This window comes from Hylobates moloch, unplaced genomic scaffold (assembly GCF_009828535.3).
Source record: "Hylobates moloch isolate HMO894 unplaced genomic scaffold, HMol_V3 SCAFFOLD_22, whole genome shotgun sequence".
Taxonomy (NCBI): Eukaryota; Metazoa; Chordata; class Mammalia; order Primates; family Hylobatidae; genus Hylobates; species Hylobates moloch.
The window spans coordinates 16,360,002-16,385,921 of NW_026652297.1; the positions used below are offsets into that span (position 1 = coordinate 16,360,002).

The window sequence follows — 25,920 nt, forward strand, 5'->3', positions numbered from 1 at the left end:
TACTTGCACTTTGTCCTTGGCAGGTTACCTAAACTTTCTCTCCCAGCGTGGATTTCCTTGCATATAAAGTGGAACTCCTAATCACTGCCACTCGAGCAGTTATAGAGAGGTTGCTTCTTACAGGTTTGCTGATCTCTAAGTCCTCATTTTCCCACCTCCTCAGGGTCAGTGCTTTCCATGTTAGTAACTCCTGCAAATATGAGGGGAGCGCACAGCTTTGCCACTTGTGCACTGGTGATTGTGCCACAGTTTTATAACTGGGGTTTAAAAACTGATACATGCTCAATTAAGACAATTTTTAGGAAATACAGAAAACAAAGCTGAAATTATCTATAGTCTCACAACTTAAAGACAACTCTTAACTCTTTGCATATTTCCATGCAGACCTTTATTATTATTTTTCTCCATTTTTATAATTATCTTGCAAATGTGAATTTTGTATCTTACTTTCTTGTAAGATAAGCTTTTACTCATATTCTCATATTGTGACCAATTGTGACTTATTGTCCTATTATTCTTTCATTACTTTTGAACATTCAAGCTGTTTGCTACTTTTTACTAATATCACACTAACTATCCTTGTTCATTGACTAGCTTTTTGATGTTTGATGTATTTCCTTATTAAACATCCTTAGAAGCAGAATTTGCTAAGTTAAGGAGTAGGAATGTTTTAAGGCTATTCGTTACTGTTATTTGTTATTAAATGTTTGTTCTATATAGCATAGAATACAAAGTGTTGGGTGTAAAAATTGAGTTTACCTTAGTTTTTGTCTTCTAGCAATTTTTAGCTTAGTGGGGAAGATGATATAATTATGTAAAAAGTTACATAACCTTGGGAAAAATTAGCAGTTATTTCCAGATGTCAGTGGAGGAGGTGTTATTAGACAATAGGATGAAATGTATGTATGTATGCCATAGAAATTAAAATAGGAACAGGATTATCCACTACGTGGTTGGTTTTATTTTGCACATCACAGCAACCTTTTATGGTTGGTCGGGTCCCAGTGTTATAAGAATGGAAACCAAAGCCAAGAGACAGATGGTCACTCTGATAGTAATTGGTAAATCTAGGATTCAAAAATCTGATTCTAAATCCAGTGTGACCAGCTAAGGACTTTTTGGCTTTTGTGGCATTACAGCCTTTTAGAGACCTTTTTTGATGGTCATATTCTTGACCACAGTCTGGTTTGGGCCTTTCTTTTTTCATGTGTGATAATGGAGTAAGTGGGATATTATTATCATAATACGCTCATGGGCAAGTCAGTTTCTAGATGTCTCTGATTAATTGCCCTTTAGAGCAAAGATCTAGTGTGGTTAGAGTGTGCCTTCAGACAATCCACCTCACAGGAAGCAACTTTGAGTTTATGACTTTTCCCTACCAAGAATGTGCGTATATGGGGATATATGCACATATATGGGGAACACTTAAGGCTGGTTTAAAATACAGAACACTTATAATTTTACATTTTTAATGGTAATCATGTTTTTAAGTATTTTGGGGATTTTGTTTTGTTTTAGATTATTTTTATTAGAAGTAAGCCCCTAACATTTTGGATTCCTTTGTCTTTCTCCCAATTTTTTATTATTTTATAGAAATCTTCTTCCTATTACCCATGTGTGTATAGAAGAAGGAGAAAAGCCCATGGTGATATTGCCTTACATGAATTGGGGGAATCTTAAATTGTTTTTACGGCAGTGCAAGTTAGTAGAGGCCAATAATCCACAGGTGAGAAAATTTGCCCAAATACCAATTATTTACCACTAGTTTCTGATAATGTCTTTGAAAGTAGATATTAACATTCTTAAATATAAACTGTTTAGAGGCCTGCAAAAAAGAACCTCAAAATGAACCACAAGATATTTATAACCTGTTGGTTTAAAGGAAAATGTTGGCTTATGTTCCTGCCTTGAGGCTTACACTGTGCTGATGCTGAAGTTTTCTTTATATTTTCATTGTGTACTTACTCATAATCAACTCAAACCCTTTGTAATACCATCTTAGGTGTTTTCCTGATAACTGAGGGTACTTGTCCTAGATCTTCCTCTTAGGAATGGAAACAGACTTTCTAGAGCCATTTGGTTCATACTATACCAAAGGCTGGTGATGACTGGAGGTCTAGATTGTGGGAGATAATTGTATGTATTGTTAATATGCTTGGCTGTAAGATGGCAGTCATCTAAGAGTGTTTCTCTTCCCTGCTTGTGTTTATGACTGTAAAGCAAAGGTCAGATACCAAGCATATTATAATGGTAGTGGTAGTAAAGCCTAGTGGGTTTTTTTTTGCTGTCAGCTGTATCTTGTTGTTCCATTAAGTTGCTTTAGGATTTATAGTAGTATACTTATTATAGTTGCCAGGAGAAAGTGGGTTCAAAGGCTGCATTGAGTATTTGGCTTAATATGTATGATATGCTTTGTAAATTGACAAGACTAAAGCTGGGATTCTCAACAAGTGGTTAGAGGCTGTGGCTCATCTGCATTACCTGGGGAAGGATTTTATTCCTCAGCCCCAAGTACTGTCATACACCTAGAGGAGCACATCAGCGGGAAAAGCTAGGAGCTCGTACTTTGGGTTTGTGTGTGTGTGTGTGTTTTTTTTTTTTGAAATGGAGTCTCGCTCTGTCGCCCAGGCTAGAGTGCAGTGGCATGATCTCAGCTCACTGCCAGCTCTGCCTCCCAGGTTCACGCCATTCTCCTGCCTCAGCCTCCCGAGTAGCTGAGACTACAGGCACCTGCCACCACACCTGGCTAATTTTTTGTATTTTTAGTAGATGGGGTTTCACCGTGTTAGCCAGGATGGTCTCGATCTCCTGACCTCGTGATCCGCCTGCCTCGGCCTCCCAAAGTGCTGGGATTACAGGTGTGAGCCACCGCGCCCGGCCGCAGGGTATTTTTGGTTTTTGTTTCGTTAGACAGGATCTCAGTCACCGAGGGTAGAGGGCAGTGGTGTGGTCACAGCTCACTGCAGCCTCAACCTCCCATGCTTAAGCAATCCTCCCACCTCAGCCTCCTGAGTAGCTGGGACCACGGGAACATGCCACCATACCTGGCTAATTTAAAAAAAAATCATTTTGTGTAGAGACGGGGCTTCAGTATGTTGTCCAGGTTGGTCTCAAACTGCTGGGCTCAAGTGATCCTCCCACCTCAGCCTCCCAAAGTGCTGGGATTATAGGCATGAGCCACTGCACCAGGCTTAGACTTGTGTTAATTTGAAAATAATCCCAAGGAGAGAATCTCCTAATACAAACTACTGTTTTGGGGAAAAAAAGATTACTGAATTATAAACATTTGAAGTATTACCTTGAGAACTAACTCAGCATTCACTGAACAGATGTATTGAGCAGCTGCTCTGTGTGCTGGATATTGGGGAGATACATCTAACAGATGAAAGGAGACAGAGAGTAAATGGTAGATTACAGAATAATAAGGACTATAGTTGATATAAGTATAGGGATATATGGGAACATAGTCTTGGTCAAGAAATAGCTTTTAAAAATTCTGTGTGTAGGTTTAAAGCAGTATTTTTGGATGGAGTAGGATTGTGGAATAAAATAAGAAACTAAGAAAGTGCCATCATATTTGTGTGCTATTTGCAAACCATGTTATTTTTTGTTACCATAGGCAATTTCTCAACAAGACCTGGTACACATGGCTATTCAGATTGCCTGTGGAATGAGCTACCTGGCCAGAAGGGAAGTCATCCACAAAGACCTGGCTGCCAGGAACTGTGTGTAGGTGCCATGAGCTTGATGCTGTCACTTGATGTAGAGTGCTTCCTGGATTTGGGGTTCTCTGCGAGTCACAGTGGGACTTGGGTTGTATTTAAGGGTGATGGTGATCCCTACTTTTTGATACTCTGATTGCATTTGATGTTCATGTCTTTACTTTTCAGCATTGATGACACACTTCAAGTTAAGATCACAGACAACGCCCTCTCCAGAGACTTGTTCCCCATGGACTATCACTGTCTGGGGGACAATGAAAACAGGCCAGTTCGTTGGATGGCTCTTGAAAGTCTGGTTAATAACGAGTTCTCTAGTGCTAGTGATGTGGTAAGTGCCGGGACCCCCAGATAGCAAAAGAATAGAGAAACAGCTTTCTGTTTTTAAATGTTTTACTATGTTTGTCTTTTGGGTTTTTAAAAAGTCTGCTAGCTGTTCCTGGAAATTTTTATCCAGAAAGCAAGTGTAATTGGCTGCCAGTCAACCAGTTTATGGAGAGGAGCTGTGACCCAGACCATAGGCCAGCACTGTGTGTAATCTCATTTCATCCTCACAGTACTGCTCTGACAGAAGCACTTTTTTTTTTTTTTTTTCTTATGACGGAGTTCCACTCTTGTAGCCCAGGCTGGAGTGCAGTGGTGCAATCCCGGCTCACTGCAACCTCTGCCTCCCGGGTTCAAGCGATTCTCCGGCCTCAGCCTCCCAAGTAGCTGGGATTACAGGCGTGTGCCACCATGGACACATGCCCAGCTAATTTTGTATTTTTAGTAGAGATGGGGTTTCACCATGTTGGCCAGGCTGGTCTTGAACTCCTGACCTCAGTTGATCCACCTGCCTCTGCCTCCCAAAGTGCTGGGATTACAGGTGTGAGCCACCACGCCTGTTGACAGAAGCATTATTAACACTAGGAGGTAGGCTGTGGTATCCGAGTTTTAAAGGTGAGGATTTTGAGACTCAGAGAGGTTACAGTAATTTCATTATTATTTCTTTCTTATATGAGACAGACCAAATCATTGCCAGATCATAAAGATGTTTTCAGATGACCTCTTCTAAGTGTTATGGCCCATAAAATTTGTAGTTCCCCCCGTCATCCTCTTCCTTTTGTCAAGTTTTTGGGTGGTTTTGCCACTTAGCCAGATCATAGTTGGGCCCTTTGTGATGTATAGTTTCAGAAGCCACGTTCACTTGTGGATATTTTACAGCCATTTAAAATTTCTGTCACTTGATTTCTTAGTCTTATTTGGAAGACTAAGCGTAATTTATTTTCTTGTCTCTTGCCTTTTAGACTTTATTATTGTTGCAGAATATTTAGGGATTAGGTAAAACTTCTGCTTATAGGGTCCCACATATGTTCACTCAGTGATAATCTGCTTGTGTTATATGTAAAATCCTATAGAATAATTTGCTTCTAAGCTTCAACTGTAAGAATTGGGCTTACTGTATCATTGTATTTTGTGTGTCTATATTTTATAATTTAGGGCTACTCTTTTGTTTCAAAGTGTGTATGTTTTAAGAATTAATCTTTTAATCATGTATTACTGTACGCTAAGTATATTAATTGGTATATACTCATTTCCTCGGTATATGAGTTTTCTGTGGCTGCTGTAACAAATTACTACAACCTTGGTGGCTTAAAACAATAGAAATATAGTCTCGTGGTTCACTTCTGAGGCCAAATGTCTGAAATCAAGGTGTAGTCAGGGCTGGGCTCCCTCCAGAGGCTTTAGTGGAGAAGCAGTCCTTGCCTCTTTCAGCTCTGGTGGCTGTTGGCATTCTTTGGCTTGTGGTTCCATCTCTCCATTCCAAGTTCATAGCACCTTCTCCACATATGTCTTTGAAACTCTCTCTGCCTCCCTCTTAAAAGGGTACATATAATTTAGAACCCACCTATGTAATCCAGAATAAACTTTTCCTCTCAAGGTCCTTAATCACATGTTTTGTCATATAAGGTAATTACAAGTTTCGGGGAGTAGGACATGGGCATATCTTTGGGGCTACCATTCAGTTCACTGCAGTCAATAATTGAAATGATCTAAGATTTCTTTACTGAAAAACCGATACTCTAAAATCCTTAACATGAGAATAATTTGAGAAAGGGGAAAAATCCTTTCATTAACTCTAACTACTAAATAAATTTTTTTTCCTTTTTAGAAACTATGTGCTATTTGATATTAATATGGTTTGGCTATGTCCCCACCCAAAATCTCATCTTGAATTGTAATTCCCATAATCCCCACATGTCAAGGGTGGGACCAAGGGTGGAGATAATTGGATCATGGGGGGCAGGTTCCCCCCTGCTGTTCTAGTGAGTCTCACGAGATCTGATGGTTTTATCAGCGTCTGGCATTTCCCCTGCTCGCGCTCACTCCATCCTGCCACCCTGTGAGGAAGGTGCCTGCTTCTCCTTTTCCTTCCGTCATGGTTGTAAGTTTCCTGAGGCCTCTCCATCAGTGCAGAAATAAGTCAATTCAACCTCTCTCCTCAGTCTTGGGTATTTATTCATAGCAGTGTGAGAAGGGATTAATATGGATATATTGCTCCTTTTACATACCAAGTATTTTGATAAAATGTGTTCACTTAATGTGAATGAGCAATTTACTTATATAATTTTTAAACTTTTTTTTTTTTTTTTTTTTTGAGACAGAGTCTCGCTCTGTCACCAGACTGGAGTGCAGTGGCTCAATTGCAGCTCAGTGCAACCTCCGTCTCCTGGGTTCAAGTGATTCTCCTGCCTCAGCCTCCTGAGTAGCTGGGACTATAGGCACGCACCACCATGCCTAGCTAATTTTGTTAAAATCAAGGTCTTTCATTGTATGTATCTTCAAAATACTTTGTTTTAACTCAAGATAAACTATTCTCAAAGAAACAATTTATCTGACACTTGTGAGGTGAACAAAGTAAATATGAATGATTATGAGAAGGGATGTGATCTGCTTCACAGAGCAGTCTCAGAAGCTAACACTGAATGACAACCTGTTTCATGTTGCCCACAGCCTCTCCTAGCCAGAGAGGCATGGGGCATGGTGGATGATGGGTGGCAGGATGAGGGAAATAAAGCCAGACTCTTGGATGCTGAATCCCAGGGTTCAGCTTATAGAGCAGTGGACTACTAGTCCTGATCTGTTTTTCCAGAGCTTTGATGATAAAGAAAAAATCTCTCTCTAGCATTAATGTCTAGAAGTTAAACATGCCAAGTAAAGCAGTACAAATATGCAACGCAGGTTATATTCTTTTAATGGCTACCTAATGAGAACCTGGACTTTTTTTTTGGGGAGAGAAGGTTACATTTTTGGTTTTGATTTTTATTTTTTTCAAATGACATACGAAGGGAAAGCAGAGTTTGATTTTAGACCAATGCACAGCTCCTGTACTGAATGACAGTAAGGACTAGTTCTACTCTTTGATAAGGTTTTTGGTTTTAGAGTTGCCAAATCTTTATTCAGACATTCTGAATTTTAGCTAGAACTGTTTACCAGCTCTACATTAAGCAAAGCTATTTTCATGGAGTGGGAAAGGGGACAGGAGGAATTGGTTTGGCTTTGGTTGTAGAACATAATTTTAAAACATAATACCAGTTGAATTAGAGCAGTGTGATTCTCAAATTTACTCCTTTAGTAAAAGCTCACATCTAAACATTTTTAAATGTAGAAAAGTGAAATAAACTTTTCTTAGTGTTTACTTTGAAAATTTTATTCCATAGTTGATTTAAAAGATGGATTCACTCGTCTCTTTGGGATGTTAATTTTTTTTATTTCCAGTGGTTGATTTAAAATTTTTATTTTATTTACTGAAATATAGTATAGTTGCCTTTGCTGAAATGAGATGGCAGTTGTGGTGAACCAAAACTAGTTCGATGGGCAGAAAATGGAAGATAATTCTTAGATGATAATCTATAAGTATTTCATGTAATTTGAAGAGGTGTCTCTTAGAAAAAGGAGCATTGGTAGCTTGTATTTCAAAGGGGTATGCAAGATGGCAAATAGTGCTATTTTCTTGCACACTGGAGGCCCCCAAAATATGTATTACTTTTTTTTTTTTCCTTAGACACAGGGCCTCACTCTATTGCCCAGGTGGGAGTGCAGTGGTACAATCATAGCTCAGTGTAGCCTTGTACTCCTGGGCTCAAGTGGTCCTCCTGCCTCAGCCTCCTGAGTAGCTAGGACTACCAGTGTGTGCCACCACACGTGGCTAATTCTTTTATTTTTTGTAGAGATGGAGGCTTGCTGTGTTGCCCAGGCTGATCTTGTACCCCTAAGCTCAAGGGATCCTCCTGCCTTGACCTCTCAAAGCACTGGGATTACAGGTGGGAGCCACTGCACCCAGCCTGTATTACTTAATTTAATGTATTATACCATTGTATAATTAAGCGATGATAGGAATTTTTTTTATAATATTTATGATCAAATATTTTGTAGGACCTACAGAGTGAAAATTAAGTTAGATAATATACTTTCAACAAATGAGGCTATAGCTAATAATAAATCTCCAAGCAAGATGCTCCAAGAGCGTTGAGTCTCTTCAGCTGGGTATCAGCTGGCAAAGTTCACATTGAGGATACATGGTTTGGTTAGGCAGAACATTTCAAATTATATCAGAAATAGTTATTTTTATGGTTATGACATTTTGCAGGAGTTCATACATTTTATGTAAGAATCTGCCATCATCAGAATGCAGTTATACCAAATACTTAGTTGCTTGTTCATGTGGCAGCTTTATTTTAAAATATCACCATTAACTTAATGGTGAGCAGCTTCACAAGAGAATTACTTTAGTTATTTATTTAGTTTGTTATTACAGATAAAGTTTTTTATTCATGCTCCTCCTCTGCCTCTTCCTCCTCGTCATCTTTGCCTTTCTCTTCCACCTTTGTCCAGACAACTTCAGTGGGAACTTTTGCGCCATCAAATTTTCCTTTAGACTTGCAGTTAGCAACGTCCTTCTCATACTTCTCTTTCAGCTTTGTTGCCTTTGTGATGCAAAGCTGCTTTTCAGTGTCACTTAAATTACTCCACCTCTCACCTAGCTTTTTTGCCACATCTGCGATGGAGATGCCAGGATCTGAATTCTTGGGGCAGAATTCTGAACAGAACAGGAAGAATCTGGACAGTGACCTTTTGGGGACATTGAGGTCCTTTTTGGTTTTTATTTTTTTGTTTTGCCTCCCTTAGATGGTCCATAATCCTTCATTTCTGAATCATAGCATATTTTATCTGCTTTTGCCATTTCATCAGATTTAGACTTCTCTTTCCCAGACATTGTCTTCCATTTCTCAGTGTACTTTTGGACAATTTTGCAAAATTGACAGGGATCTCTGGGTTTTTCTTCTTAGGTTCTCTGTATGCCTGCACAAAGAAGGCATAAGCAAACATCTTGCCTTTTGGTTTTCTGGAGTAGCTTTTAGCCACCCTGACTGAATTGTTCACGAGTCTGGGCAGCACAGGGCATGACACGTAGCTTAGTGATTCCCTAGCCTCACGCTAGCTGTCTCCACAAGAGGCACCTCAACAGGAGAATTACTTTAACATCATAATTACTTTCAGTGTGTTTTGGCATAAACTTACTTGAAATAGCTGTGTGACCCAAATTTTCTGAGCTATACTTAGCATGTGATGTTAACAATATCCTTTGATTTGCATTTAACGTGGTTAACTCCTAGAAAATGCTCACATTTTTCTTTTGTAGATTATTATAAATTTGTTTCCATATGTATGTATGTGTGTATATACAATCCCACACACACATATGTATGTATGTATCGCCTTTGCTTTAGATAATTGGAATTGAAAGGACTAGGAACACCCTTCTGTTTTCCATGACTATGATGTGACTGTTAGTGTAAAAGTCCTGCCTTTTAGTTTTTTGGAATTGAATTTTTTTTAATTCTTAAAATATTTTAAAGCACACATGTTGAAGATAGCTTTTTAACATTTGGGTTGGAAATGCGTACACACAGTCATTATGTTCTGTTACCATTTTTTCTTTATGGGTGAAGTTGGGGGCTTAAAAGTTACATTTAATATTCTGTTTTTGGACACTTCCACCAGAGTCTATACACATGTGAAATACATATTTTTAGATGTAAACGTAGCACCCAACAAATGATACTGCTGCCTTGGAGGGAACATTTTCTTGGTCCTTTAAGACATCCTGAACATTTTTGCATTTCTTCATAATTAAAAATTCTACATTATTTATTTAGAAATACATTGATGTTTTCCATCATGAAAATAATACATTGCATCTCTAGGTTGTGTTTTCAGAATTTTTACTGAAAGGATTCAGTATTTCAGTATGTCCAGATTCTTATGTTAACATCAACTTTTAACTGTTGAGCTTAAGAACTATGCACCTCAAGATTTGACTAGTTATAAATGTCTAATATTATTCCAAGATATGACATAATTGTAGGCATTCTTAAGAATTTCTGGATATTGTTTTTATTGTGTTTTCATCAGATGTGGATACCACCATAAATTTTTTATGTGACTTTCTTTTCCTTTATTTGAAAATAGAGTTCTTGATTTACATCTTCTTTGAATTACTTAGCTAATTATAGTAGGTAATGTAATTCTGCTGTTAAGAACTACCTTCTGTTAGGAGATTACTAAATGTAATCAGGAGTACACAGTTAGGAATTTCTTTCTTACTGGTTTTCTTGTCTTTATAGTATTACATTGTGTTTAAGAAGCATTTTCTTAAGAAAAACAAGTCAAGGAAATAACTTCCATGCCAAATATTATCAGCGTGGTTTATGGCAATGAAGAGATCCTTTTAAAGGTATTTGAATAGTTTTTAGGGGGTAGGACACATCAAAATGTGTTGCTTGAGCCTTTACATTATTTATTTTGTGACTATCAATGATTACCTAGAAAATAAAAGGAAATCTGAAGTTATCCAGAGATGGCATCTGCAGCACATTGCTACGTATGACTCTTTTAACTCCCTGTTTGCCCAGTGCTGTGGAGGGAGCCCAGTGCTTGTTGTATCCTGAGCAGACCTGAGCAGGAGAGTCTGACATTTATTATATACCCATGAAGAGTAGTCTGCTGAACTACTGTGGTACCAAAGAGAAAGCTAGAGTTACGGAGGATGCTTATTATTATTATTATTTTTTTTTATTATACTTTAAGTTCTAAGGTACATGTGCACAACGTGCAGGTTTGTTACATATGTATACATGTGCCATGTTGGTGTGCTGCACCCATTAACTCGTCATTCACATTAGGTATATCTCCTAATGCTATCCCTCCCTCCTCCCCCTACCCTACGACAGGCCCCAGTGTGTGATGTTCCCCTTCCTGTGTCCAAGTGTTCTCATTGTTCAATTCCCACCTACGAGTGAGAACATGCGGTGTTTGGTTTTTTGTCCTTGCGATAGTTTGCTGAGAATGATGGTTTTCAGCTTCGTCCATGTCCCTACAAAGGACATGAACTCATCCTTTTTTATGGCTGCATAGTATTCCATGGCGTATATGTGCCACATTTTCTTAATCCAGTCTATCATTGATGGACATTTGGGTTGGTTCCAAGTCTTTGCTATCGTGAATAGTGCCACAATAAACATATGTGTGCATGTGTCTTTATAGCAGCATGATTTATAATCCTTTGGGTATATACCCAGTAATGGGATGACTGGGTCAAATGGTATTTCCAGTTCTAGATCCTTGAGGAATCGCCACACTCTCTTCCACAATGGTTGAACTAGTTTACAGTCCCACCAACAGTGTAAAAGTGTTCCTATTTCTCCACATCCTCTCCAGCACCTGTTGTTTCCTGACTTTTTAATGATCGCCATTCTAACTGGAGTGAGATGGTATCTCATTGTGGTTTTGATTTGCATTTCTCTGATGGCCAGTGATGATGAGCATTTTTTCATGTGTCCGTTGGCTGCATAAATCTCTTCTTTTAAGAAGTGTCTGTTCATATCCTTCACCCACTTTTTGGTGGGGTTGTTTTTTTCTTGTAAATTTGATTGAGTTGTTTGTAGATTCTGGATATTAACCCTTTGTCAGATGAGTAGATTGCAAAATTTTTCTCCCATTCTGTAGGTTGCCTGTTCACTCTAATGGTAGCTTCTTTTGCTGTGCAGAAGCTCTTTAGTTTAATTAGATCCCATTGGTCAATTTTGGCTTTTGTTGCCATTGCTTTTGGTGTTTTAGACATGAAGTCCTTGCCCATGCCTATGTCCTGAATGGTATTGCCTAGGTTTTCTTCAAGGGTTTTTATGGTTTTAGGTCTGACATTTAAGTCTTTAATCCATCTTGAATTAATGTTTGTATAAGGTGTAAGGAAGGGATCCAGTTTCAGCTTTCTACATAGGGCTGGCCAGTTTTCCCAGCACCATTTATTAAATAGGGAATCCTTTCCCCATTTCTTGTTTTTATCAGGTTTGTCAAAGATCACATGGTTGTAGATGTGTGGTATTATTTCTGAGGGCTCTGTTCTGTTCCATTGGTCTATATCTCTGTTTTGGTACCAGTACCATGCTGTTTTGGTTACTGTAGCCTTGTAGTATAGTTTGAAGTCAGATAGCGTGATGCCTCCAGCTTTGTTTTTTTTGCTTAGGATTGTCTTGGCAATGCGGGCTCTTTTTTGGTTCCATGTGAACTTTAAGTAGTTTTTGAATCTGTAAATTACCTTGGGCAGTATGGCCATTTTCACGATATTGATTCTTCCTATCCATGAGCATGGAATGCTTATTATTTTTTAAAGTATAGAAAACTTTATTCATTATTAATTTTAGAGTAATTCATAGATTCCTAATATTTGTTTCCTTTATAGTTGCAGATTTTATATACAATAATCTTGGAACAATTATTTAAGTATTAAGTTCACATTAAGAGAAATAAATATTGAAGACAGGAAAAATCTAGAGGTGCAAAGATTATTTCAGACTTTAAGAAATACAAATTTAAAATTTAACATTAAGGTATTGTTTAGTTTTATTTAATGGTATTGTTTTATTCATCCTAATATTTCCTTGGAATGAGGAATAAATGGATTTACTTTAGGAAGAGTTACTGTATTTTCAGAGGTGAGCACTTGCTGTCCTGTGATCAAGTAGTTGGCCTGGGTGTTTTCTGTCGTTGGCTCTCCCTCAGGGTAATTTACCGATAAAATCTTGTAAACAACTCTTTGCATTCCTTTAAAGAGACTTGTCCTTATTCTGTTTAATATTCCCTTCAGATAGCCCCAGTGTTCTGATGGAGTAATGTCTGTGCATCTGATACAGTGGCAAAAAGTGCCATAAATAACAGATATGTGTAATGGCCTGGTTAGCATCCAATGTGGGCTCCTCTGTCTTTCCTAATCACAGATCATGGGGCAGATTCATAACAGAAGTAGTCACTTTTCAATCATATATAACACTCTGCTTAAAGATTGCTGATGTTGGAAGTTGAGTTGGTGTCTTAGTGTATTGGGATCACTATAACAAACTGCCATAGACTGGATAACTTAAATAACAAACATTGAATTCTCATAATTCTGGAGTCTAGGAAGTCCAAAATTAGGTACCAGCAGGTTCGGTGTCTGTTGAGAGCCCCTTTCCTGCTTCATAAATGTCCATCCTGTCTCTGGGTCCTCATGTGGCATAAGGGGTGAGGGAGCTCTCTGGTGGTCTCTTTTATAAGAGTACCAATCCCATTTATGAGGGCTACACTCTCATGACCTGACCACCTTCCAAAGGCCCCAACTCCTAATACCATCACTTGAGGGTTGAGGTTTCAGCATATGAATGGTGGCAGGGACACAGACATTCAGTCCACTACATTCTGCCACTGGCCTTCCAAAATTTATGTCATTCTCACATGCAAAATACATTCATTCCATCCCAACAGCCCTGAAAGTCTTAAGTTGTTCTAGCATCAGCTCCAAAGTCTTAAGTCCAAAGTGTCATTTAAATATCATCTAAATCTGGTATGGATGAACCTCAAGGTACAGTTTATGTTGAGGCAAATTCCTCTTTAGCTCTGAACCTATAAAAGCAAACAAGTTATGTGCTTCAAAATACAGTGGTGGGACAAGTAATGGATAGACACTCATTCCAAAGGGAAGAAATAGGAAAGAAGAAAGGAGTAATGCATCTAAAATAAGTTGAAAACCTAACCGAACAAACAATATTAAACCTTAGGACTCAAGAATAATTCTCTTTGGCTTAGTACTCTGCTTTTCAGGTCCACTGGGGTGGGAACATCATCCCTCAGCTAGGTGGGAAGGTACCTCAGTGGCTGTTTGCCAGGGCCCCACCGCAGAGGCACTGAGGTCCTTTTTTGGCACTCAGGGCACACCAGACCTAAAGAGGCATGTAAGAGGAGGCATGTCCCTCTGGACATCTGCTCTAGGCCTGGTAAAGGGCATCTACAGAAAAACCTATAGCTGACATATTTAGTGGTGAAAGGCTGAATTCTTTTTATTTAATACCAGGAACAAGACAAGGTTGCCAACTCTTATCACTTCTGTTACTCAGCACTGTCCTTGAGGTTATAGCCAATGCACTAAGGGAAGAAAAGAGTAGATAGAAAAAAGTAACTATTTGTAGAATAGTATGATCATTTATGTAGAAAATTCAGTATGATATACAAAAAAGCTACTAAAACTAATAAGTGAGTTTAGAAAGATTGCAAGATCAATGTACAAAAATAAATGGTATTTTTGAACACTAACAATGAAAAATAAAGTTTTAAAAAAGTTTATAAGAGCATCAAAAATATGAAGTTCTCAGGAATAAATCTGACAAAAAATGTGAAAGAGCTATATAATACATTGCTGAGAGAAATTAAATAATACATACACAATAGGAGAGGTACACCCTTTTGCCTTGGTCAGAAAACTCAAGATATTCTCTCCAAGTTTGAAAAATATTATCAACATTATTAGTCATTCATTAGGGAAATGCAAAATTAAACCACAATGAGATACTGTTGGTTTGGCTAAAATTGGAAAGTCTGACCATACCAAATATTGACAAGGATATGAAAGAACAAGAGCTCTTTTACACTGCTGGCAGGAATGTAAAATGGGATATTTCCAAACTTTGGAAAACAGCTTGGCAATTTCTTAAAATGTTAAATATATATGTACCATATTCAGTCATTTTGCTCTTAGATAAATGAAAACATGTTCTTACCAACACTACACAGATGTTCATAGCAGCTTTATTTTTAATAACTAAGGCTGAACATAATTCAAATGCTCATCAACGGGTAAATGGGTAAACTGCAGTATTCATATAACGAGCTATACTACTAAATAAAAAGGAATGAACTATTGGTACATGCTACATCACGGATGAATCTCAGAATCATTCTGAGTAAAAGAAGCTAGGAAAACGCCAACTATCTAGTGACAGAAAGCAGATAAGTGGGTACTTGGGGATGGTAGTGCTTGTGGTAGGGAGGGGTGGAAGGAAAGGATCAAAACAGAATCATTTGGAAGTGATAGATACGCTCCTTATCTTGGTTTTGACAGTGGTTTCAGGAGTGTTTATGTATATCAGAACTTATCCAGTTGAATACTTTATGTGCAGTTTCTTATGTGTCAGCTGTACTACAATAAAAATAAATGAAAACTCTCTTTGCTGTCTGATCACTGCTGCTAAAAAATCTAAGACTACTTGCTAAATTTGCCTGATCTTAAGACCCACCAAGGACTTTTGTTTAAATTGATGTGATTCAGGCCTGTCGTGGTGGCTCATGCCTATAATTCCAGCACTTTGGGAGGCCACGGCGGGTGGATCACTTGAAACGAGGAGTTCAAGACCAGCCTGGCCAACATGGTGAAACCCCATTTCTGCTAAAAATACAAATAATTAATTAAATAAAATAATGTGATCCAGGCTTCAGAATTATTAAGATAGGACAAGGAAACTACTTTTTAGCAAGCACCCCAGATAATTCTTCTCCTTCTTATAAAACACTTAACCCAGATTCATTTAATTGCACTTCGGTAATCTGCGGCCATGTCTTTATATGACAAAGGGATATTAGGTTTCTAATATGAACAGAAAGACCTAGCCATGGAACACCTGATGATGCTTCCACTGTGGTCAAATAAGATAATTTACAATTGAATGGAATTATTTCCCTTTCAGTTTATAGTTTACTGAAGTGAGCCTTGCATTGTAAGTTCCTGAAATAATGACTGGAAATGTCTTAATTCGGTAGCTCCATCTTTAGTTAATGCTGCACTAAAAGAAACAAGGAATTTTACTTATATACTTTTTGACAGGTCACATTCATATGTTTTAGTGAAAAACCCGTTTTACATCTTATATATAGAAGCTGTAAAATAACACATGTTCTGGGGAGAGGAATAAGATGAATAGAATAACATTGTAATTCTCTAAATGTTCTTTAAATGGAGATAGCCACAATCTTTCGTAAAACTCTGGAAAGAACAGCATGACCTTCTTATTGCCCCCTTTCCACCGACGTCAAACAGAAGGAAATTATAGAATAGGTCTGTCTAAATTTTAAATGGTTCAGTTATCAGAAGACTTTAGAGAGCAAGTTTTCCACAAATCATCTCTGTGGCATTTTGTCTTGATTATTTTTTTTAAGGGTTGGTTTGCCAACATGTAATTAATCACTTTTATTAGTTTTTAAGGAAATGAAACTGCATTGTTCCCTTTGGCTTGACTGTTCTTTTTTATGGCTTTAGTGTTGTAGTTGTAATATGAAAACTTTAGGTAAATGTTGGGCAATAATGTGAACAAAACAGTGGGAAGGGAGTAATTTTTAAAAGCTTATCTACATTGCTGTTGTAATACTTACATTCAACTCCAGATCTCAACTACCACCAACTTTAATATCAAAGTCTCTTAAAGTCAGAAGGTGTTACAGTGTCAGTGGATGGGGTTATTCCCTGTGTACAAAGGGTCAGGATGCACTTGTCACCGGCAATTTACCATGAAGTTATTATTGGTGAGGCTGCAGAGCTCATTTTTTTTTTAGTGAGTATACTGACCTTTAAAGGGCCTTATGTATCTTTAGACTATAGTAAAAGGTATGCATGCCTATAAATGCCATTGTCCCTAATCTTTGGATGGCAATATTCATGTTTCTCACCAATTCCCATCATTTCTTCTTCCAAAATCGAGTTTGAATGGATCATTTCATCTCTGGAGGAAGGGATGGGAGCACCCTTTCAACCAGTTTCATTTCTTTGGGCTCTGTTCCATCTGTGCAGGGAACTACCTTATGGAAATTGGACACGATTTTAAAAATAAAGCATTACATTTACTAATGACTGTCAGTATTAAGATTTCATGTAGATCTTGTTGCTTCTCAGGAAAAAGTTTCATATACAGTAAGGTTTTAAAGATAGGCAAATAACTAGATGTGAGCAGGTACCATTCTTTAACTTTTATTAATTTGAAATCATTTTTCCATTTTTAAGCAGAATAGAATGTCCCAGTAGGTGTAAGGGAAATTTCAGTAGCCTCCAAGACTCTATGGAGATTTTGAAACTATACACGCTTCTCAATCTGTCCCCTGCCCCCTCCTCCTCCCAGAGCATAGACTTCAAGGCTGGGCTTTGCTCCATGTTAATGATCACTGTTAATGAAAAAGATAATAGGTTCCAAAAGACTGAACACCTGGTTTTGGTATTTAGGGTAATGCTGCTGTCAAAGTGATTGAGATATATACCTTCCTCTGTGTTCTGAAAGTTTATGTAGGGTTGGGTGTGTAATGGGTTGAATTGTGTCCCGCCTCTCCACCAAAAAAAAAAAAAAAATTGGTTGAAGCCCTAACCCCCAGTACCTCAGAATGTGACCTTATTTGGAAATAGGGTCATTGCAGATGTAATGTTAAGACGAGGTCATACTCAATTAGGATGAGCTCTAATCCACCCTAAGAAAAGAGACACACACACGAGGAGAAAATGTCACGTGAAGATAGAGGCAGTGACTGCAGGGCTGCAGCTGCAAACCAAGGCACACCAGGGGCTGCCAGCAACCACAGGAAGCTGGGAATAGGCAAGGAAAGATTCCCCCTATAGGTTTCCGGGGAAGCACAGCCACGCTGACACATTGATATGGACTTCTAGCTATCAGAGCAGTGGGACAATAAATTTCTGTTGTTTAAGCTACTCATTTGTGGTATGTTATTATGGTAGCCCTAGAAAACTAATACAGATTTATATTTTCTTTCAAGTTTGATGGAATTCACCAAACAATGTTGAGTTTTCTTTGTGGAAAGGTTTTGAATTGTGAATTCAGTATCTTTAATAGATGTAGGGCTATATAGATTGTTCTGTTTACTCCTGTGTCTGTTTTGGTAATTTGTATTTTAAGAAATTTGTTTATTTCATTTAAGTTACTGAATTTATTGGCATAAAATTGGATTGTTCATAATATTTTTTGATGTCTTAAAGGATGGTGTTTCCTCCTTTATTTCTGATATTTTAAATTTTTTGTTGTTGTTCAGTCTAACACAGTGGTTCTTAACTGGGACAGTTTTGCTCTGGTTAAGGACATTTGTCTGTGCCAAGGGACATTTGGCTATGTCCGGAGGCATTTTGAGTTGTCACAGCTTGAAGAATGTGCTACTATCATCTAGTGGGTAGAGCCCAGGGAGAATGCTAAACATCCTACAATGCACAGGACAGCTTCTCACAGCACTAAGAATCCTCCAGCCCACAATATCAGTAGTGCTGAGGTTAAAAAACCTACTCTAGGCTTTGTAGTGTAAACCTTCTATTTTCCAAAAATATTATATCATTTCATGTTTAATATCGTGTTTCCACTCATCCCCTTCCAGTCTTCAAACTGTTTGTGGGCATATCTTTTACTTCTCTGTATGTTATAAACCCCACAATATATTGTTAGCTGTTTTTGCTTTATTTTTTTAATTTTTTTTTTTTTTTTATTATACTTTAGGTTTTAGGGTACATGTGCACAATGTGCAGGTTTGTTACATATGTATCCATGTGCCATGTTGATTTCCTGCACCCATTAGCTCGTCATTTAGCATTAGGTATATCTCCTAATGCTGTCCCCGCCCCCCCCACCCCCCACCCCACAACAGTACCCGGAATGTGATGTTCCCCTTCCTGTGTCCATGAGTTCTCATTGTTCAATTCCCACCTATGAGTGAGAACATGCGGTGTTTGGTTTTTTGTCCTTGCGATAGTTTACTGAGAATGATGTTTTCCAGTTTCATCCATGTCCCTACAAAGGACACGAACTCATAGTCTGTCAAGGAAATTTTAACATAAGAGAATATGTTCAGTTGTTACTAATATATTTTCAGCACTCTTTATTTTTTGTGTTGACTCAGATTTCCATGTGGTATATTTTCTTTCCACATGAAGAACTGCTTTCATACATCTTACAGGTCTGTTGGAAACATAGTCTCTCTGCTTTTATTTGTCTGAAAAACTCTGTATTTATCTTCATTGTTGAAGCATATTTTAGCTCTATATAGAACTTTCCATGACAGTTTTTAATTTTTTTTTTCTTTCTTGGAGACGGAGCCTCGCTTTGTTGCCCAGGCTGGAGCGCAGTGGCACAATCTCGGCTCACCACAACCTCCGCCTCCTGGGTTTAAGCAATTCTCCTGCCTTAGCCTCCCGAGTAGCTGGGATTACAGGCATGCGCCACCACGCCCAGATAATTTTGTATTTTTAGCAGAGATGGGGTTTCTCCATGTTGGTCATGGCTGGTCTCAAACTTCTGACCTCAGATGATCCTCCCAAAGTGCTGGGATTACAGGTGTGAGCCACCGTGCCTGGCCCTAAAATATTTTAAAATATGTCATTTCATTGTTTTCTCATTTGCATAGATTCTGGGGGGAGATGTAGCTATTGTTCACTATTATAAGGCTTTTAAAAAAATCTGTGTATTTTACAAAGTAAGTATTTTGGGATTTTGTTGTTATTGAAAAATAATAACCTAAAATTTAATGCAACATGCTTAGATTTTACAAACAGACTTGTATTTGACTTGCGTTTGGGATTTTTCTTTTTTTCACTTTTTTCTCTGTTACTCATTAAAATACGTATTTTGGGGCAAGCTATTTCTCTGAGCCTCAGTTTTCTCACCTGTAAAATTGAGCTACCAATGATTCTCACAGGTTTATTGAGGAAATTAAATGTATTGAAGGATGCAAAATGACTCGAATTTGTAGGTACTCATAAACCTGATACCACAGTACACAGGTATCCCCCTCCTCATCCAAGTTCAGTTGTTCTTACCTCAGGGTTCACACTTGGTGGCAGATCAGTGGATGTACCGGATCTGAGTCCTTCCCAGCCATGTGGCAGCAACTCTGTGTAGACATGTTGCCTGCCCCCTGCCCCCTGCACACTCTCCAGGAGCCGAGTACAGCCAGGAATTGGCCAAAATGGGGAGCCCCAAACAGACCATGAATGGACACTGTTGCCACTGTTTACCATTCCTGTTCCTTTCTGTAGTTTACATGCTGATTTTAAATAAACCTGATTGCTTACTCAAGCAAGGTTGGAAGTTTTTTTAATCCTTTAATTTAAAACTTTAAATACAGTAAAAATCCATGACTTCTTATATTTTCCCTCATTTGCATATTTCACTTAGGATGCTCTTCCCTTTAATTAAACTAAAATTCTGTTCATTTTCCACTTCTCAATTATGCAGACTAGCTATAATATTTAAAGTTACAAATTCTCATATTAGAAGAATCTTGGACACAATTCATAATACATAGCTTGTAATCAACAGTAAACTATTACTTCCAATGGATCTAATTACTTACAATTTATAATACTAATATTGGATGCACTCTTTTTTATCTTAGCAAGGGAAACTAACTGTGTATGATAGACTTCTTTTTGTAAATAACATTTCGCTTTTCCGAAGCATGAGTTGAGCTGCTATTTTTTGTCCTGTAGCTGGCTGTGGGCACTAGCTCCCTGACTGTTGTTTTAAATGTCCCCTCATTGTGCTTCTGCTCCTTTCCTAGTGGGCCTTTGGAGTGACGCTGTGGGAACTCATGACTCTGGGCCAGACGCCCTACGTGGACATTGACCCCTTTGAGATGGCCGCATACCTGAAAGATGGTTACCGAATAGCCCAGCCAATCAACTGTCCTGATGAATTGTGAGTTTTTTTGAGCTTGAAGGCATGAGTTTTATTCCATTTACTATATTAGAATAAAGGAAAAAGAGCAGGTTTCCATATTCACACAGAGACTTCCCTTTTGAGAATAATGACTCTTTGGATTTAAATTAGACTCTTATAAAAAACCACAAAGTCAGGGAGATTCATTCACTCTTTCATGCATTTGATATTAGAACATCTTGCATTTTATTTTATAGTACATAATCTAAGCACTATAAATTAGTCTGAGACGACGTACTAAGAAAATTGAATACTACGTCAGTTATTCTATATAGAGTAAGTACCTGACTTTCATAGTTATAAAGTAGTTATAAAGGACATAGTTATAAAAAACCTTTCTCATTGTCATTTTGCCTTGCCAGTTAGTATCAGCTGATACAGGGAAGATGATCTGGACTAGTAAGCCAAATAGTTGCTTTCTGTTTCCTGCTTCTATCACGTAGCTTATCTTGCCATGTGATGAGAATGGGATAAAAGGAGGCTATTCAGGGTGATTGATCGTACAGATGAGTATGTTCTCAGTTCCAGAACCCCCTGAAGGTTTCTGCACCATGACAAGGTGGCAGCTTTTGTACTGATTTTACTCTAGATCCAGGGTTCATAGAACTTAGATAAAACTGTCTCTTCCTCCAAGTTCTTTTTCTTAATTTAACTACAGGAAAGCATAGGTTGTTCTTTTTTTACTGTGTTTTAGGTTTTTACGTGAAATCTCTATATTTGCTGAAATATTATGATATGCTCTCATGAAGAATTGAAATTCACACGTAATCCAAATAATTTCTTTTAGCTTCTTTCTAGAGCTGCCAACAGATAGTAAAATGGATCCGTTTTTCATATATCATCCTCTCCATACCCACCTTTAGACAGGCAACATAACTGGCATCAAACTGACCAAAAGTTTAGGAATACTGTATCCTTACTAGCCCAAATGTTCATTTTTGTCACTCTGCAGATTTGCTGTGATGGCCTGTTGCTGGGCGTTAGATCCAGAGGAGAGGCCCAAGTTTCAGCAGCTGGTACAGTGCCTAACAGAGTTTCATGCAGCCCTGGGGGCCTACGTCTGACTCCTCTCCAATCCCACAGCACCAGGAGGAAGGTGCCTGTCGGGGCTCACTTGAAGCCTGTCATGGATGCTTTGTATCTAACACAACGCCAACAGAAGCACATTTGTCTTCCAGAACACCGTGCCTTAGAAATGCTTTAGAATCTGAACTTTTTAAGACAGACTTAATAATGTGGCATATTTTCTAGATATCACTTTTATTAGGTTGAACTGAAAGGGTTTTTGTAAATTTTCTGGCCAAAATTTTTTAAAACATAGTTACTTTGGACTAGGGGTACATTCTTACAAAATAAATAAAACAGTTTTTAAAATTGTTTAGACACAGATATTTGGAATTAGCTATCTTAGTGCCAACTGCTTTTTATTTTTTTACTTCATCAGGGTGATGTAAGTGACTCACCTTTAAAGTTTTTTTAATGTTATTTTTTAATCACTACTCTGGGAAATGGTTTGTCTTCAAGATGCAATACTTTTCTTAGTAAAGGAAAAACAGCATAAAAAGATACCTGGTCTGCCTTGTACAAGAAAAGGCAATATTAGAGGAAGAAAATTTAAAGAAAAGCTAGAGGAAAAAAAAATTTTTTTTTAATACGTATTAGAAGCAAACTGCCCTTGCATGGAAAACTGTTTATTTTTTTTCAGTGAAAAGGAATTCTGCTTTCGTGTTTTTGGGAAAGCAGGAACTGAGTTCATTACATCTTTAATTTGGCAGAAATTAGCCTTTCTGTGAACCAGAAGTTGTTTGGGGCAGATCTGTAGTAAGCAATGGTGATTTTATTTATTTTTACTCTCTGGAAAAGGAGATAATACAATTCCAGAAAGTGAACTCATATTTCTAAGGTTAAGATTCCCTTTTATTGCACCTAGAATAGTGCTATGCACAGAGCGGGTGCTTGAGTTGTTGTCGTTTTTTTTTTTTTTTTTTTTAAATGTAAACTGGTAAATTTTGTGCTTATCTTCAAGGCTGGCTTAAGTATAAAATTGTTTTTTAAACACTTGAAAAATTAAAGGATTTGTTTTATATTATGACAGTACTGAAATTATTTTTCATAGTGAATGATTGGTTATTGTGTCTGGTAAGTCTTTGAACATTCAACAGCCAGACATTTGTGTTTTATTTCATGATGTTCCAGTCAAGTTCCAAAGCCCTAACACAGTTAAGCTGGCTCAGACTCCAGATTCTAGTAAAAAGTTGGAATTAATGTTATAAGGAAGTATTAAAACACTGAAACATTTCTCCAGAACCAGCAAGTAAGGGGTATGTGTGTATTTACGCTCAGTTTTAGTTGGCTTAAAGCAGAGTTGAATGGGCCTTCTAAATAGCTAGGCCTGCAGGTACCTGCCACTACTCCCATCTTCACAGGTGTATTAAGGGAGAATGTGCAGCAGTTGGAGGCTTTTGCTGTTTTTAAAAAAGCTTTATGAATCAGCAGCACATCTGGAAAAATAGCTCACACAGTACCTGGTTTTCCACAAGTAAGCCAAGGGCATGATTTTCTGTGTATATTTATTAACAGTTCTTTGGTTTTATGAAATACTCATGTGAAGCCAGTCCCTGGAGGACTGTTTTTTAAAAAGTCCCTTTGAACCATTTGTAAATTATATTTTCATTCATAACCTGCATTCTTAGAAGGCATTCAGTCAACATTTACAGCACTTACTGTGTATTTTCCACATGGAGTGGTTCAACTCAAGCGTCCCTTCCAGTATTCAGGGCATTCTTATTTCATGTTCAAGTGAGTGCATTGTTTAGAAATCACAGTTTATTAACATGTACACGATCTATTTAAAAAAAAAAAAAAAGTACTGACACCTGACTTCTATCCCCAGTTAGCACATAGTAAGAAATGTCCTCAGTTTGGTGGATGGTGTGGTGCCTGTAACCTTAGCTTTTTATGTTTGTGAGCACTTTTATTTTATGTATGTATTTTTATTATAGTAGATTTTTCTTGCTGAGCTACTTGGAGTCTTTGACAGGGGAAGGAAAGAGCAGTTATAAGATTTCCCTGACTCATCTTCTTCCAGTAGTTTTGTTGTAGATTGTGAATGTTACTGAAGTTTTACATTTTACTGATTTTGCAGAAAATATAATTTTTATGGAAAAGAAGCAAATTGATGAAGCACTGTTGTGGTATTATAAGCTGGCTCTGGTGACCTAGAGGTGCATTCTATTCTGTTCTTTCTTGTAATCCTCCTGTTCTAGAAAGTTTTTTTTTTTTATTGATAGAAGGAGGATTGGGTTGCTCATTCAGCATATATTTATTGAGTGCCCACTGTATCCTGGCTCTCAGGATAATGCAGGGAACAAGATAGATGAGGTTCTTCCCTTTCTAGATTTTGCATTCTAGTTAGGAAAAACAGGTAATGAACATAAATAAGATTTTGGTAAGTGCTATGATAGAAATAATAGAGTGATATTAGAGAGTATAACTTTAGATGTCATAATTAGCCAAGCTTCTCTGAGCAGGTGGCATTTGAATTGTGATCTGAATGGCAAGAAGCAGCCAGCCATGAGAACACAGAGGCAGAAGGCACATAATTGCAGAAGCCTTAAAACAGAAGCAAGCTGGCCTCCAATCTCAGCCCTTCCCATTCATTCTCTAGCTGCTGTTGTTAGAAAAAGAGAAAGGTAGCTAGCATGGCTAGAACGTAGTTAAGGAAGGGAGTGGTACAAAGAAGCAGGTCTTTGTAAGCTGTGGTATACATTTATATTTTTTGCTGAATACAGTGGGAATTCATTTGAGGATTTTTCAAGTAAGTAGTGATATGATCTGATTTGTCATTTTGAAAAGGTTGTGCCAGCTCCTCTGTGAAGATTGGATTGTGAGAATTCAAAGGAAGAAGTAAGGAGACCCTTTAAGAAACCGTTGTGTAGTTCAGGAAAGAAAAGATAGTGGTTTGGACCACTTTGAGTAGTGAGGAGATACAGAGAGAAGGGGCAGATTGGAGATATGTTTTGAAGATACACCAGGACCTGGATCCATTGGATGTTGATGATGGGGTGAAGAAGGAAGTGGGGAGGTCAGGAATGACTAATTGATTTGGGGCTTGAGCATCTGGTTTTATGGCCAAGCTGTATACTGAGATGGGGAAAAATCTAGGAGAAACTGAATTTTGCATTGGCCGGAGAAATCCATAATTTGTTGTAAACTGTGTTTGAGATGCCAGCTGATCATCTGTATGGAGATTTTTGATAAATGAGAGTCTGCAGCTCAGGGAAGGTCTCACTGAACATACAAATGTAGGAGTATAGCATATAGACTATTTTTAAAGCCATGGTACTGGATAGAGTTGCTAGGGAGAGAGTGTATAGATGGAGGGGAGGTCCTAGGACTGAGTCTTGAGCACTCTAACCTTCAGTTCCAGCTAGTGAAGAAAGAAGAGATAACAAAGACTGAGGAAAAGCCACTGTAATTGATAAAAGCAACAACAAAAAAGTGAAAATGAGGTGTTGCAGGAGCCCAAGAAAGGTCGTGTTTCAAAATGGAGACGCCTCCATCAGATTTGGCAATATAGAGTTAACTGGCAGGAGCATGGGGACTGGAGCAGGTCAAAGTGTGGACACAGGTGGGGACGTAAAGGCCTGCTACTGTCAGCCCTGCTGTGAAGGGAAATGGAGCAATAACTAGAGGAGATCAAAGGGGGTTTTTCGGGAGAAGAGGGACAGAGACGAGAGTGTTTTCCAGATGAAGGTACAGTGCCAGAAAATGTTTCATGGGCTCATGGGAATGATCCAGTAGAGGGAGAAAAATCCCTCTGGGCTATGGGCCACTGCTCTTCCTTGCCATTTGGTCCACAAGCATGAAAGCCTTTCACTCTGGCCCCGAGCCCTTTTGTTGTGTGAGGGTTGTGTGTTTATTGGGGGAGAAATGTGAGGGAGGTAAGGTAAAGGAGGCGGTACACAAAACTGCCACCGTCTCATTACCCAACAGCCTGCCTCTGTTGAGGGGCTTTCCTGGGACTTCAGAGTGGCACCCTCATTGTGCTTACAGCTGTCATGTTTCCTTGCCCAGATTGCCCCATAGCTGCTTCCCTGGCC

General features: G+C 38.2%; 1 protein-coding gene across 2 annotated transcripts in view; it reads left to right on the plus strand.

Moving 5' to 3' along the window:
• Positions 1 to 22,907, plus strand: part of RYK (receptor like tyrosine kinase) — a 92,616-nt gene extending 69,709 nt beyond the window's left edge. For both annotated transcript variants that reach the window (XM_032143578.3, XM_032143577.1), the window contains exons 11-15: positions 1,594 to 1,726; positions 3,620 to 3,729; positions 3,891 to 4,050; positions 20,661 to 20,797; positions 21,771 to 22,907. In XM_032143578.3, coding sequence (XP_031999469.1) covers positions 1,594 to 1,726; positions 3,620 to 3,729; positions 3,891 to 4,050; positions 20,661 to 20,797; positions 21,771 to 21,882 — 652 coding nt within the window. In that variant the 3' untranslated portion in view covers positions 21,883 to 22,907. The remainder of the gene's footprint in view (positions 1 to 1,593; positions 1,727 to 3,619; positions 3,730 to 3,890; positions 4,051 to 20,660; positions 20,798 to 21,770) is intronic.
• Positions 22,908 to 25,920: the final 3,013 nt, after the last annotated feature.